Source organism: Oryctolagus cuniculus, chromosome 11 (genome assembly GCF_964237555.1).
Source record: "Oryctolagus cuniculus chromosome 11, mOryCun1.1, whole genome shotgun sequence".
In the NCBI taxonomy this organism is placed as follows: Eukaryota; Metazoa; Chordata; class Mammalia; order Lagomorpha; family Leporidae; genus Oryctolagus; species Oryctolagus cuniculus.
This window is the reverse complement of record NC_091442.1, coordinates 46,644-61,794: the sequence shown is the minus strand read 5'-3', so window position 1 is coordinate 61,794 and position 15,151 is coordinate 46,644. Positions and strand designations below refer to the sequence as shown.

General features: G+C 60.8%; 1 protein-coding gene across 4 annotated transcripts in view; it reads left to right on the top strand.

The window, feature by feature from the left end:
- Positions 1–15,151, top strand: part of MYT1 (myelin transcription factor 1) — a gene marked incomplete at its 3' end in the record, with an annotated part of 56,884 nt that overhangs the window by 28,809 nt on the left and 12,924 nt on the right. For 2 of the 4 annotated variants that reach the window (XM_051829052.2, XM_051829051.2), the window contains 11 exon segments: positions 245–489; positions 2,205–3,104; positions 4,559–4,693; positions 5,286–5,376; positions 6,033–6,146; positions 8,412–8,626; positions 9,743–9,948; positions 10,320–10,589; positions 13,374–13,528; positions 14,323–14,385; positions 14,497–14,565. In XM_051829052.2, the coding sequence (XP_051685012.1) occupies positions 245–489; positions 2,205–3,104; positions 4,559–4,693; positions 5,286–5,376; positions 6,033–6,146; positions 8,412–8,626; positions 9,743–9,948; positions 10,320–10,589; positions 13,374–13,528; positions 14,323–14,385; positions 14,497–14,565 (2,463 nt within the window). 4 annotated transcript variants of the gene reach the window in all.

Genomic DNA, 15,151 nt, shown 5'->3' with positions numbered 1-15,151 from the left:
ACCAGACTGGGGTGCATGGGGGGCGGCTCAGAAGTGAGCAGTCTGGGCTGGCCGGGCCTTCTGATTGCTCAAGGGAAGCGGAAATGTGGCTAAAACACAGCAGGAGCGTTTCTGTCTGTTCAAGTCACAAGCTAAGCTGGTTCAGTTTAGCCAAATACAAACACTGAGAGTGGCTGCCGAGGGCTGGAGGCAGGGAGGGGCCTGACCCTGTCTCATCCCCCTCCATGGCCCACCCTCCCTCCAGCTTGCAGAGCTGCCCCCTGGCCAAGAAGAGGAAGCTGGAGGGCACGGAGGCCGAGCACCTGGTGTCCAAGAGGAAGTCCCACCCCCTGAAGCTGGCTCTGGACGAGGGCTACGGCGTGGACAGCGACGCCAGTGAAGACACCGAGGTGAAGGGCGCCTCTGTTTCCGAGGAATCGGAAGGAGCCGCGGAGGCCGAGGCTGAGCGCTTGGGACAGGAGGAGATTCATCGCCTGGAGCCAGCTGCAGGTGCCTTGTCACTGTTCCTCCCACAGATAAAGGGCGCTCAGTGTGGCCCTGGGGAGTGCGGCCTGGGAGGGGGGCTCACTGTGAGTCAGAGGAGCCCCCTGAGAACAAGGCTCGCCTTGTCAGACATGAACTGGGCTTCCTGGAGGAGAGGCCGTGAAGGCGTTGGGGGTGTGTGGACACTGTGTGCGTGGGAGAGGCAGCAGGTGTGTCTGTGCATGCGAGACACAGACGGGTCACACAGCTGTTCTTGTGTGGGGGGGGTCTCAGACAAACTCTGTCGTGCCTGGCCCTCTGGGAGAGTACCTGGGGCAGAGGTGGGGCACTCTCTGGATCGCAGGGAAGCTGGGGTGGGGGTCCTGCTTCCCCGTGGGACCCCAGGACTGGCTGTGTTAGGGAATTCAACCGTGGTGGACACTGCCCAGAGGGAGCTCCTGTGTCCTCTGAGTGCTCCGGGGCCTGAGTGAGGCCCAAGGTCCAACCTTTGCCAACTCTCTCCCCTCCGCAAGCCCCTCCCCAGCCCACACTGAAGGGAAAGGGAGGGCTTCTGGTGATTTCGCGCCCTGGGGCTGTGGAGCGGAGGTCCCGGCTCCTCCCCTGAGGGCGCCTGGCAGGGCCGGCTTTCCTCCTGCACCTCCTGAGCACCCTGCACCCTAGTTATTGTGCTTGAAACACTTACATTTTGATGCTTTGAAAACATGAGTTTATTTGCTTCTTTGCAATTACGAAGTGATTTACTGTGGTGCAACCGGTGAAGCTACTGCTTGGAACACCCACATCCCATACTGAAGTCCCTGCAGGAGTCCCGGCTGCTCCACTTCTGACCCGGCTCCTTGCTGTGGCCTGGGAAGCAGTGGATGATGACCCAAGTGCTCGGGCCCCTTCACCCACATGGGAGACCCAGTGGAGCTCCTGGCTCCTGGCTTCAGCCTGGCCCAGCCCTGGCCGTTGCAGTCATTTGGGGAGTGACCCAGTGGATGGAAGACCTCTCTCTCTGTCTCTCTCTTCCGCTCTGTCACTTTGATTTTCAAATAAAGTAAACAAATCTTTAAAAAATAAAAAAATCTGATTTGCTCTTTAAGCTCCATTTTATAAAATGCATTTTAAAAAAAGACTTACTTATTTGGAATGCTAGAGTTACAGAAAGAGAGGGAGAGGGAGAGAGAGAGAGAAAGAGAGAGAATCTTCCAAATCTTCACTCCCCAAATGACCGCAATGGCCAGCACTGGGTCAGGCGGAGGCCAGGAGCCAGGGGCTTCATCCAGGCCTCCCACATGAGTGGCAGGGGCTCAAACACTTGAGCCATCTTCTGCTGGTTTTCCTGGGCCATTATTGGAGAGCTGGGTCAGAAGTAGAGCATCTAGGACACGAACCGGTGACCAGATGGGATGCCAGCACTGCAGGCGGCTTTACTGGCTACACCACAGCACTGGCCCCTATAGAATGCATTCTTGCCCAACTCATAATGGGAAGGAATACTAATGAAAATCTCTAAGTAGCTCCCGGCTCTTGACCTGCCTCCTAGACTCAGGCCCCGGGGCATTCCCTGCGATCTGCAGATCAGGGCCACCCCAGATCACTGGTGTGGAGTGTCGTGTCCCTGTCTGCAGTGTGTGTGAGGGCAGGGTGGAGGGCTGCCGAGGGTGCCAGGAGCCAAACACCTGGAGATTTGCCTGTGTGGTCTCTTCCAACCCCGTGGTATTTCTGCTTTTGTGCAGGAAGGAGCCCCATCAAGTCCCATTTTGGATCCAACCCTGTCGGCAGCCCTGCTGGCTCCTCCCAGGGCAGCTGCAGCAGCTACCAGGGGGTCATTGCAGCTTCTCTGTTAAACTTGGGCCAAATCGCCGAAGGGAGCCTGGCGGGGGAAGACTCGGGCCAGGGGTCCAAACCAGGCCTGCTTCAGGAGGGTGCTGATGAGGGGGCCGCCAGTGATGAGGGTGAGAAGGACCTTTTCATCCGGGTGGGAGATGCAGGGGGTGCTGCTGATGTCACCAGCGAGCGCCCCCAGGAGCCACGACCTCAGTCCCTGGAGAGTGTGGCCAGAGAGGTGTCCAGCAAGCAGAAAGGTCACCAGGAGGAAGAGGAGGAGGAAGAGGAGGAGGAGGAGGAAGAGGAGGAGGATGGGATGGAGGAGGAGGAGGAAGAGGAGGAGGAGGTCGAGGAGGAGGAGGAAGAAGAGGAGGAGGAAGAGGAGGAGGAGGAGGAGGAGGAGGAGGAGGAAGAGGAGGAGGAGGAGGAGGAGGAGGAAGCAGCCGCTGCTGTGATCTTCGAGGACGCCTCCCACACCTCTGCCCAGAAGGCCCCTGAGCTCCGGCGCCCAGAGCCGCCCAGTCCCAAGCCCGAGTACTCTGTCATCGTGGAAGTCCGCTCGGACGATGATAAGGACGAGGATGCACGCTCCCAGAAGTCAGCGGTCACTGATGAGTCTGAGATGTACGACATGATGACCCGTGGAAACCTGGGCCTCCTGGAGCAGGCCATTGCCCTCAAGGCTGAGCAGGTGCGCGCTGTTTGCGAGCCGGGCTGCCCACCGGCTGAGCAGGGCCAGCCGGGGCCCGGCGAGGCAGGGAAGGCAGTGAAGTCCCTGGATGCCGTGCGCAAGAGCTACTACAGCAAAGGTGAGGGCTGGCGCCACCTGGGCCAGAGCATGCGTCCTCTTGTCCAACCATGAACACACAGGCCAGGGTGGGCACAGTGGGGCAGGGGAGGGGACAGACAAGCAACACCGACTGAGGTCCAACGTGGAGGAAGTGGGCTTCCGCTGCCCCACGCAGGGTCATCTGGGGGAAGGAACGGGCTGAGATTCGAGGAGGAGCCGCGGGGAGGGCGGCGGTCAGTGGCTGGGCTATGGGGGTGTCCAGCAGGCAGAAAGGCCGTAGCCACAGTCCCCAGACAGCGCTGGTGCACAGCCCGACTGCCTTCTGCCAGGAAATGCTGTGCCCTGCACCCAGCAGAAGACACAGGGCTGTATCTATCCCTGGATCACCCGCAGGGAGCGGCCTGCTCTTCTGGCCTGCTGTAGGGGGCATCCAGGCACCCTCGCCATGGCGGAAATGGAGGTGGGAACAGTAAGCCTGGCAGCCTGGAGATCTGAGAAGGTGGTCACTGCCACCATTGCTCGTGAGCTGACCACTCACCTCAAGTACCTCCTTGGTCCACGGGCAGGGGCATGGGGCACAGGGTGTAGGGTTGGCAGGGGCTCTTCCCTGTAATGGCCAACCTAACCACACCAAGAGGCTCCCTGTGCCGGCCAGCCTAACTGTGTCAGGCAGGCTGGGCTTCAGACCGGCAGCGCCCCTTGGGCTGGTGCTGAGGACCCTGCATCTGGACGTGTGGCCTCCCTCCTAAGACTGCCGAGGTCTAAGCTGCCCTGCCCTCCATCATCTTTCTCTGCCCTGCGGCAACCTCTCCTCTCCGATGCCCTTCCATGGGCTGCTCTTGGGAGTGTTGGTTGATGCATTGGAGGTGCAGGCTAAGAGGTGACTCCAAGCTGGCACCATGAGCCCAACACAGGAGGCACAGGTGTGGACAGAGCACCGGGCCCAGGAGTGACAGAGCTGCACGGGGCGTGGCCCAGGGATCCTTAGCCAAACAGTGGACAGGAGGGGCACCGGCGTGTGGGACAAACTGAGGGCGCAGTACATGAGTGGGCATGTGGTTTCGGGGTGAGCTGGACCTGGAGGATACCTCTGTCTGAGGGGACATATTTTAGGGAGGATGACTGTTTGGAGGCCCCGGGGGGGCCATTGCATGACACCTGGAGGCAGAGATATGGTCAGGTGCCTCCCCCTGCCGCCCAGAAGGTTGACCGATGAGGCTTCTGCATTGTGGACCCCAGCCGTCTGCAGCTGCCCACACCCTGCTACCCCGGGGCAGTCGGAGCAGTCTCTGGGCTCTGCAACAGATATCCAGTCAGAGCCAGTTTCTTCTGGGTCACCTCCCTGCCTGGCCCATCCAGCCCTGGTCCCTCCCAGCTTCCTGGGCAGACTCGCAGGAGGAGGGAGGGGTCGCCAGCTGTCCCCTCCCCCCACTCAATATCCTGGCTCTAAGGGGGTTGTCTTCTGTGTTTTAGATCCTTCCAGAGCTGAGAAGCGGGAGATCAAGTGTCCGACCCCAGGCTGTGACGGCACTGGCCACGTGACGGGGCTGTACCCGCACCACCGCAGCCTGTCCGGCTGTCCCCACAAGGACAGGATCCCCCCAGAGAGTGAGTTGCTCTGAGGCAGGGTCAGCCCAGACAGGCTCAGGCCCCCTCAGTGGTGGCTGAGGCATTGTGGGCAGGAGGGACCTGACCAGGGCCCTGTCCCCTCAGCTTGCCCAGGTGTTTGCCAACCCCTTAGAGTGCCTGTGGGGCTGGGGACATGCAAGTTGCCCAGCTGTCCCCTAGAGATGCCAGCCTGGGCCAGCGCCCCAGAGATAGCCACAGACACAGCAATGGGAGGGGACAAGCTGTGTCAGCCGAGCTGGGAAAGGAGAGGTGACCCACCCCAGGCCTCTGAAAGCTCAGGAAGCAGATCCTGTCCCACTTTCAGGTTGGACGCAGTGACCGTCAATATCCCATTCGGAGCAGGGAAACATGAAACGATGGTGGTTTTAAAGCCGAGTCTGGGGGGGGGGGGGGGCGGGGGCTCGGCCAGGCCGAGAGTGGAGCTCACGTCGGCAGGCTCTGGGCCTGGAGCTGCCGAGTCTTTGCTCCAGGCTGCTGTCCCCTGTCTGCCTACAAAGCCACTGCAGCCTTTGGACAGGCCACTCAAACGGCCACTCCTGGCTTACCTCCTCCCATCCCGGTTCTCCTGCAGTCCTGGCCATGCATGAGAACGTGCTGAAGTGCCCAACCCCTGGCTGCACAGGCCAGGGCCACGTGAACAGCAACCGCAACACACACAGAAGGTACGTGGGCTGGGCCAGGCCGTGGTGGGGCCTGGGTGGGGGAGATGGGGCAGGGCAGATCCAGCTGGGCCTGCAGTGTGGGGAGGGGCTTAGCCTGCCACCGAGGCTCCTTTGTGCTCTCTGACCCAGGCCATGCCCTGGGCCACACTGTCAGCTGCCCCCAGAGCACCATGGGTGGCCGTGGCCTCAGGGCACATGCTCAGCTGAAAGGACGCCAGAGCTTTTGAGGTCACTTCATTTGAAAAGAGGCCAAATTGAGTGATGTGATGACATCACTTCTCCCGGCAGCCTGGGGCTGGCGCTTGAGTTGACTTTGGCTCTGAGCTCTGAGGTGAAGCTGCCCCTGGGCTGTGGTCTGGGGGAAGCCCCAGCAGAACAAGAGCCAGGTGGTTCCAGAGTCAGCCCCGGGAGCTGGGGGGATGGGCAGGGCAACAAGTGGGTCACCCAGGCCCCTGCGGAGGAGGCTTCTTTGCCCTGAGCTTGAGACTCATCGCGTGTGGCTTCAGATTTCCCCAAGCGGAAGGTGCCTGAGCAGCTTGCGCTTTGAGGGCGGAGCACAGAGCATGCGAGCACCCATCCCACGGGAACAGCAGCTTGTTCCTGGCCCTGGGCTGCCTGGAGAGGGGGCTCAGATGTGATTTTTGTCCTTCCTCTAGTTTGTCTGGGTGTCCCATCGCTGCTGCTGAAAAATTAGCCAAATCCCATGAGAAGCAGCAGCCACACACAGGAGACCCTTCCAAGAGCAGCTCCAATTCTGATCGGATCCTCAGGTGAGTGCGATGAGCCATTGAACTGAAGGGGCTTTTGGTCTCTCCCAGGCTGCGCATGTGAGTGGGCACAGGTGCACCTGCGACACATCCATTTTCACAGGGCAGGGGCTGCCATTGGCCGCAGTCAGGACCTCAGTCAGTGCACTGGCAGCTGACCCTGCCTGCCGAGGGGCTCCCCCAGGAGTGTCTGAGATAACTCAGAGGTTCACCGGTGGAGACGCCAGGAGCCAGAGTTGCTGGCTGTCCTGCCTCTCTCCATTGCTGTCCTGGGAGAGACCCTCCAGGCCAAGCTCAGGTCTGGGTTCAGGCCTTTCCCCCAGAGGGCAGCCTCCTTGGAGGCCTCTGAGGTGTCTGCGTGCGTGTGCATGTTAACATGCTTTGTTGTGTCTGTGCCTACATGGAAGCCTTTGCACACGCGTGTGCACACACACACAGCTCTCATCAGTTAAGGGGCCTTCTGGAGCCCTGAGCATGCATCTGCCAAGTATCCTCTCCACCCACCTGACTCTGGGAAGCAAGTGTCACAAATAAGGCCAGAGGCTCAGGCACTTGGCCAAGGCCGCTCTTCCCTGTTCTCTACCCAGGGGGGCTGAGTCCCTGGACCGTGAGGTGCCCATGGTCCCTCTTGCTCCCTTCTCCAGCCACTGTCCTCACTCAGCAGAGCCCTGCTCCTCCTTTCTCTGCGGAAGTGGACATCTCCCCTTCCCCATTCGTGGATCCCTGTTCCACCTCCATCTCCCCAAGCAAGCAAGCAAGCAAGGCCCATCCCTGGCTGGCCTGGGCAAGGACAGCAGCTAGGCCTTCTGCTGGCCACCTCCTCTCAAGGGCTGGTCGACTGCTCCTGCTTTCCCTGACACACACTTGGCAGAGCCCCGCCGGACGACCTTGGCATGGTCTGGCCACTCCGGGGCTCCTGGGAGGCTACTGGGACAGGGATATGCGTGGCCTCCTGTGCAGTTGCGTGCTGCAGGCCTGTGTGTGCGCCAGCCTCTCCCCGCTGCTGCCCTCTGGTGGCTCCAAGCAGTGTCTTTCCTCCCTGCTTCCTGTCTGCTGCTGACTGATCCTTGACCTCGGTCTCTGGTGAAAGGCCAGATTGCACCCAGCTGCGAAGCCCGGCAAGTCCAGGGAAGGGGTTCTGGCTCTTCTGGGGAGCCCCTGGGTCTCCAGCCTGTTTGCTCACCTGGGAAAGCTGGACAGCAGGCGGAAGCCTCTCTCAGGAGGTTGATGCAAGCTCTGTCCTCCCCGGCCTCAGAGAGCCCTCGCCCAACACCAGCGACAGTGGCCAGGGCCAAGGTGGGGCTCTGTTGTGCCCTGGGACATGGGGGAGGCCTTGCACGGTGTGCACCACATGAAGCCGGTAGGTCCTGGCTGGGGCACTGGCTGAGGCAGCCTCAGAAAGCCGTGCCGGCGTGAGGACTGGTGTCTCCTCTGCTGGCGGCACCTGCAGCCTTGCACCTGTGATCTCCAAGCACTGCTGGACGGGGTCCAGCGCTGGTAGGGGTAGCCTGGCAGTGTTAGATGCCTGGCTCTGGTTCTCAGGCCACTACCATGGGGATCCTCATCACCTTCTGAGTTCTGTTGGCCACTGCAGTCATCGCTTGGTCCCGACAGGAGCAAAGAGCCAGGGGTGCTCTCTCATCCTCTCTCAGCTGACATGGAGCCCCTCTGCACCCAGTGTGGTCACCAGCCTCCACCACCTGCCTTCCCCCTGTCCTTGTCCTTGTCCCATCATCCTGAACTCTTCCGGGAGCTTTGGGTACAATGGACCGAGTCTGCAGTGGCCTTTTCACACCCATTGCTGACTCGTGCAGCTGTCCCTTGGGGACCTTCTCCACTGACTTTAAGGAGAGAACAGCAAAGGCCAGGTCCCTGCCTGAGTGAAAGCTGGCTTCCACCTTCCCTGGGAAGAACCCAGCCCCCTCCCTGTTGGTAGACTCTGCTGGGGAGTGGTGGGCTGCTGTCCTGGACTGTGTTCCTGTTGGTTTCCTGCAAGCTCACACCCACTGGAGCTGAGCTGTTTGCCGCCTGCTGCTCAGACGTCCAGGGAGCGGCTCTGGCTGTCCCTCCACCAGGTGGATGCTGCTAGCTCAAGGCCCCTCACACAGATCACAGGGCTTCCCTGGGAGGTGGATTCTAAGGGTTAGTTGCAGGATGTGGGGGTGGTATGTGTTCCTGGGTCCCCTCTCACTGGGCTCTGAGGGGGCCCTGCCTGACCAGGGTCCTGGGCCCCAGCCTCACGGGTTCTCCGTTCTGTCCTGCTCCCAGGCCCATGTGCTTCGTGAAGCAGCTGGAAGTCCCTCCATATGGGAGCTACCGGCCCAGTGTGGCCCCTGCCACACCCAGAGCCAACTTGGCCAAGGAGCTGGAGAAATTCTCCAAGGTTACCTTTGACTACGCAAGTTTCGATGCTCAGGTTTTTGGCAAACGCGTGCTTGCCCCAAAGATTCAGACCAGCGAAACCTCACCCAAAGCCTTTCAATGTGAGTTGGGAAGAGCGCGCTCATTTCTCCTGGGAGGGCAGTGGAGGAGGGGCTCTCTGCAGGAGCCAGCAGGGAGGGCCCAGGTGTAGGTCTGATGCCTGAGCTGCCCCTTGAGTGCTGCTCCTCACCCCTGCCCACTGTGAACCCTGATGTCTTCTAACTATTGCTGAAGTCAGAGACTCAGATCCTTGAGGTGTCTGCCTCTCTGGAGACACTGGCAGTGACCTACCCTGGGGAGCGCCTTAGTCCAACATCGTAATGCACCAGTTCAACCCCAGTGCTCTGCCTCCAGGAGGGTCCCTGATGGGAAGCTGTTGTCTTTCCTGCCTGCGGACCGTTTGCTGGATACCAAGGGTTATTTGAGACATTAGCAACACACTTTCTGGGTGACTGGATTGATAAAAGTCATTCCCGCACGTCTCTGGGAACAGCCCTTCCTGTCTTCTTGCCACTCACTGCACTAATTTGTGGGTTGCAAGCCCATTAGCCTTGGAAACGCACGTGAAAGGGAGCTGGCGTCCCTGATGGGTGCTGCCAGCCTCCACGCGTGGCCGTGTCGGGTGCGGTTCCAGCCGGCGGGCAAGCTTCTCTGCCTCCTGGTTGCAATCGTCAGGCGCACACACCTGCGTGGACAGGGAAGTGCGTGGTGCTGGTGGAGAGGGGAGCTCTTTCCACACATGTAGATCTTTCTGGAACACACCCATGATATTTGGGCGCTCAGAATATCACTCATGCAGAACTACAGAAGATAAAATTTTAAGCCTGTGTTGTGTTTCTTTGAACCATGATGCTACTTTATTACTGGAGACACCAAAGTCAGCCTAAATGAGGCCCCTTTGAGATGACCTGACAGCTTTGCTACTTGAGGGATATTGCACATATTCAGCCCATTCACTCCACCTTCAGTCTCTCAGGGAGCATTTGCTGACAGGGCCTGCTGGGTTTCCTTCTCTCTGCCAAAACTTGGTCAGGCCAGAACTGAGACTGTCCCCTCGGCACTCAGCCTGCCCGGGTGTGGCCAAGCCCTGGGCCCTGCCAGCCCCTGAGCCCCTACTGTGTCTGCTGCCGCCACCTCTGTTCGAGTTGTACATCAGCCTGGTGTTGTTCCTTTTGCAGCCAAACCCTTCCCAAAGGCCTCCTCCCCCAGCCACAGCCCCTCCAGTAGTTATGTGAGGAGCACTTCAAACTCTTCCACAGGCTTCGACTACTCACACGATGCTGAGGCTGCACACATGGCGGCCACCGCCATCCTGAACCTCTCCACCCGCTGCTGGGAGATGCCCGAGAACCTCAGCACGAAGCCACAGGATCTGCCCAGCAAGGTGGGTGCCACCCAGAGACCCTGTGTGAGCTGGCCAGTCTCGTTCCTCTGTTCTCCCCGGAGCACTGAGTGCTGTGAGGGGCCCTTGTTCCGGGGTCCCCTGCTGCCTGGTGGTTACCTGCTCATTTGGCCTGAGGACCTGTCTTACCCACACTTACTGTCTTGGGGCACTGGCTTCTGTGCCCTGGGGAGGCGGGGAGGCTGGGAGGCCTGTGCCGTGTGCTGGCAGGAGTGGGGCCCTCTCCTCTTGGTGCCGTCTGCGTGGCTTGCCCCCTTCTCTCCATGAGAACCGGTGCTCTGGGCCCCGCCTCACCTGACTAAAGCGTGCCGTGGAGGACGGCTGCCCTCTCCAGCACACTTTCCCCTTTGCAGTCCGTGGACATCGAGGTGGACGAAAACGGGACCCTGGACTTGAGCATGCACAAACACCGCAGACGAGAAAACGCTTTCCCCAGCAGCAGCAGCAGCTGCAGCAGCCCCGGCGTCAAGTCTCCCGATGTCTCCCAGCGCCAGGGCAGCGCCAGTGCCCCCAGCAGCTCCATGACCTCACCCCAGTCCAGTCAGGCCTCCCGACAGGATGAGTGGGACAGGCCATTGGACTATACCAAACCCAGTCGCCTGCGAGAGGAAGAGCAGGAGGAGGTAGGTTCCCCAGGGGCCGAGTGAGCATTCAGGCAGCTGTGGCTGGCCCGCCTGGGGGCTGCTGTAACTGCGGGTTCCTAGCACAGCCTCGGGGTCCCCCCTCTCCACCCAGGTCTCCACCTCCCACCCCCAGTCAGTGGCACCCTTGTCCACTACCGGCGAGGTGGTCTGACCTCTGTGGGCTGTGGTGGACAGTGGCGCTGGGGCATGGACAAACCCCACGGGAGCCATCTCCTTGGTCTGGTGAGCATGCCTCCAGCCTGCACAGCACACCTGGTGCCCTGACCAGAGAGGACTGATGTGGTGGTGGATCTGTGGTCTACGAGGCAGTGGGTGTCACTTGTCTGTTGTCCACTCTGCAGGGCTGATTTGGGCTGTGCTACCAGGAGCTTTGTCCTGAAGAGCAAGTCCATCTCCGAGGGTGACACCAGTGGCACATGTGTTTGTGTGGTAGTGGGGGGCTCCCTCTTCCCTCCCCTCCCTCTCTTGAGGTTCCTGTAGTGGAAGCAGAACTGGACCCCCCTCCTTCCTGCCCAAAGAGGATGGGGACCGTGGGACCAGGCCCCTGTGGAGGGTGGGGATGGGGGAGCCAAGCTCTCTCACCTGACCCTCACACTGGCCTCATCTGGGTCTCAGGCTCACCTGCTCTCGCAAAGGAGCAGCCTGGGCCCTAGCATTGGCCCCAAAAGAGGGGCCGTCCCAGTCTGAGCCCTGAGCAGAGAAGCAGGTGTACCTGTGGTGGGTGGGAGTCCTGTCTGAGGCAGGAGTGTGTTCCTGGGCAGGCCTAGAAATGTAATGTTTGCCTCTCACCCCCAGGACTAAGCTGTCTGATCCATTTCCTGCCCCACACGTGGGCCTCGGCCGTGGACACGGCTCCTAGAGGAGTGGGTCCCTTCCCTGCCTGCCCTTGACTCCGCGCTGTGCTGATTTCCCCAAAGCTCTGCCTCCTCTCTGTGAACACACCCTCTGAGCCTCTGATTGGGCCTCTCAGGAGCAAACCTGCTGTCTGGGATGTGGCCTGGATCTCAGAGGACCCAGGGTCCCCCCACTGAAGCCTGTCATTCCTCCGTTCACTCTGTAGACCGAGGCCTTGGCTTGCTCCCAAACTCTTCCACTTCTCTCATACATCTTCTAGGCACGCGCTACCCCCAGGAACATTCCCCCCTCAGACCCACCTTGACACAGGCTACCCCCAGGAACACCTCCCGTCAGACCTGCCTTCACATCAGCTACCCCCAGGAACACCTCCCATCAGACCCGCCTTGGCACAGGCTACCCCCAGGAACACCTCCCATCAGACCCGCCTTGGCACAGGCTACCCCCAGGAACACCTCCCGCCAGACCCGCCTTGGCACAGGCTACCCCCAGGAACACCTCCTGCCAGACCCACCTTGGCACTGGCTACCCCCGGGAATACCCTCCCATCAGACCCGCCTTGGCACAGGCTACCCCCAGGAACACCGTCCATCAGACCCGCCTTGCCACTGGCTACCCCCAGGAACACCTCCCGTCAGACCTGCCTTCACACCAGCTACCCCCAGGAACACTGCCCGCCAGACCCGCCTTAGCACAGGCTACCCCCAGGAACACTGCCCGCCAGACCCGCCTTGGCACTGGCTACCCCCAGGAACACCATCCCATCAGACCCACCTTGCCACTGGCTACCCCCAAGAACACTGCCCGCCAGACCCGCCTTGGCACAGGCTACCCCCAGGAACACTGCCCGCCAGACCCGCCTTGGCACAGGCTACCCCCAGAAACACCTCCCATCAGGCCTGCCTTCAGCTCTGCACAGAGATCCTCGTTCTTCCTTGACTTGCCCCCTTCATCCACCATTCCCCACCCAGCAGTAGCCCCTCCTTGTTGCCCCCAGGTGGTCCAGGCCTCTGGTGTCGTGCCTGCCCCATACTGGGGAAACCGCGTCCTCTGTTCTGGGACCTGCAGTCTCCGTGAAATACGGGAGCACCTCCCAGTCTCTGGAGAGATGCAGTTGAATGATAACTTAATTCTGGTGCAAAGCACTTTTGCATTTGTGTGTATGCACCGCTGAAGTTGGGGCACAGTATGTGTTCTGAAGAAAGCTATGCTTGGATGTTAGAAATGCACCATCTTTTAATTCTGTTTTTCCACAAAGCTTTTAAAGTGCCCCTTGTGTCTTCTGGGGACTTCCCCAAGCCTGTTTGCCCATCATAACGACACGGCTGCTGGTCATGCAGTTCTCTTGCTGCAGGGGGATGTGCACTGAAGGGTCCCCCAGAAACCGCGAGGTGGCTGTTACCTCCCCTGAAAAGTGCAGTGCCTGGGCCCCAGGAGGCGGAACAGCTTTCTAGGGACACACTGCATGGGCACAGCAGCCCTGGGGTGGGAGCTGGTGGAGGAGCCCGGCCTCCTTACCCGTGCCTACACAGTGCAGCGCCCCCATGTGGTGGGGTGCCATGCAGGCACAGTGTTTGGCTGGAAGCGTCTGTAGGTGCCTGTCTGACTCTCGTGCTGTCACATCTTTGTGGCACTTTACCAGCTCATTTGCTACCTACTGTCCACTCAGCTCTGTCCTGAGCGCCAAGGGCTGCGGTTGGCAGCTGGCTTGCCAGGCCCCCAGCCCCTTGGGGGTTGTGTTCTGTGTCTCGTGGAGTGGGGATCTGAGTCTTCTTCCCTTGTCCAGCAAATAGAAGGCTCCAGGAGAGGCCTGTGTGGATGCCACCTAGGGTCCCTCCCCGCCCACTTGCTTGGGCGCCCGGGCCTCCCCACCTCTGGCTAAAACACCTCCCTGCTGGTCTTTTGCAGTCAGAGCCAGCAGCCCATTCTTTTGCTTCTTCTGAAGCAGATGACCAGGAAGTGTCCGAAGAGACTCTCGAGGAGCGGAAGTACCCCGGGGACGTCACCCTGACCAACTTTAAGCTGAAGTTCCTCTCCAAGGACATAAAGAAGGAGCTGCTCACGTAAGTCGCTGCCGCCCTGGGGTGGGAAGGAGCGGGTCCTGGTCCTCACCCCATCCCCTGCCTCCCTGCCCTGGTCTGGCTGCTGGGCCAGGAGATGGGGCTGTCCAGTGATCTCGGTGCCATGGCGGGATTGACTCAACCTTCTAAACATGCTTGGGAGCAGGGAGCAGCCACTGGCTATCCCTCAGAGCTGACAGCAGAGCAGGGGCAGGGCCAAGGAGAAGGAAGTGGCCTGCCCGGGGAGAAGCCTCAGGGGTCCCGGGGGCAGGGCGCTCTCCCCAGGGCCGCAGCCAGGAGCCTTCTGCCTGGGCTCAATGCCTGGGGGCCTGCAGTGGCCCTTGAGGTTGAGGTGGTTGAACAGGCAGACCAAGTCAGCCATCACTACATGCCGCTGGCCCCCACTTTTTCTAGGGGACCACAGCATCACCTGCGCTCGGGGTCAGTCCCGTTGGTCTCCTCCACCTGTGGCTGCCCTCCCCTGGGACAGCTGTGGCTGGGCTCTGGTCTGGGACCTCATCCTTTGGGGGAGGACTTGCTGCTTCAGGGGCTGTGGAAGGGAGGCCTTGCCCTTCATGCGTGTTCACAGGCACACATACGTGCACCTACAGCGCAGAGCTGTCCTGACCGCAAGTTCAACTGTAATTTGGTTCCTTTTTCCTGGAGTTAACTGTGAGGGAGAGACTTGTGCTCAGAGAGGCAAGGGCTGTGGGGAGGGGCCCTGACCCTCAGCCAGGCCTGGGCAAGCCTGCGGTGTCCGACGACCTCTGTTCTGACTCTCTCTTTCCTTTGTCCAGCTGCCCCACCCCCGGCTGTGACGGCAGCGGCCACATCACCGGGAACTATGCCTCCCACCGCAGGTTCGTGCCCCGCTCGGGTCCGGCCTGGCCCGGAGCCTTGTGGTGGGTGTTCCTCCTTCCTCCTCTGCTCCCCTCTTTGGCTCACCCCGATGTCCGTCTCTTCTCTTTCAGCCTCTCTGGTTGCCCTCTTGCTGACAAGAGCCTCAGAAACCTCATGGCTGCCCACTCTGCTGACCTCAAGTATGTTTGCGCTCCCCGACCTCCTGTCTCTTCATGAGGCTCGCCTAATCGGCCTTCTCCAAGGCCCCGCCCCCAGGACCGGCCGAGGGGCAGGGCCTGGGAAGGGCCGATTCTGCTTGCTGGGGCAGCTGCCTGCGTCCCCTCTCTGAGCACTGCTGCCTGTCTCTCTCCAGGGCAGGGCTGGGGCCAGGGCTGCTGCAGCTCCTGCACGGCTCTGCCCCCCGCCTCTGCGCAGCCTCTCCGCAGGCCCCTTTTCCACTGCCCTAGAGACTGGAGAACAGCCCTGGGTGGGCTGTGGCCAGTCCGTGGCCCTGGCTGTGTGGCTCTGGCTGAACGAAGCGGGTGCTGAAGGCGACAGAGGAGGCCCTTTGCCCTCCCCTCTCCTGCAGCCTCTGCCCCCATCCCAGTGCCCCCCAGACCCGCCTCGCCTCTGCTCGTGCTGCTCTGTCCCCACATCCCGCTTTTCTGCTTGTGCTTCTGTACTTCCCTGCCCTAACCCATGGCAGGGCGCCAGCCAGCCTGCTTGACAGCGGCACAAACGAGGTGCAGGCACCCAGAGGTTTCCAGGTCTCAGTGTCCTATTGGG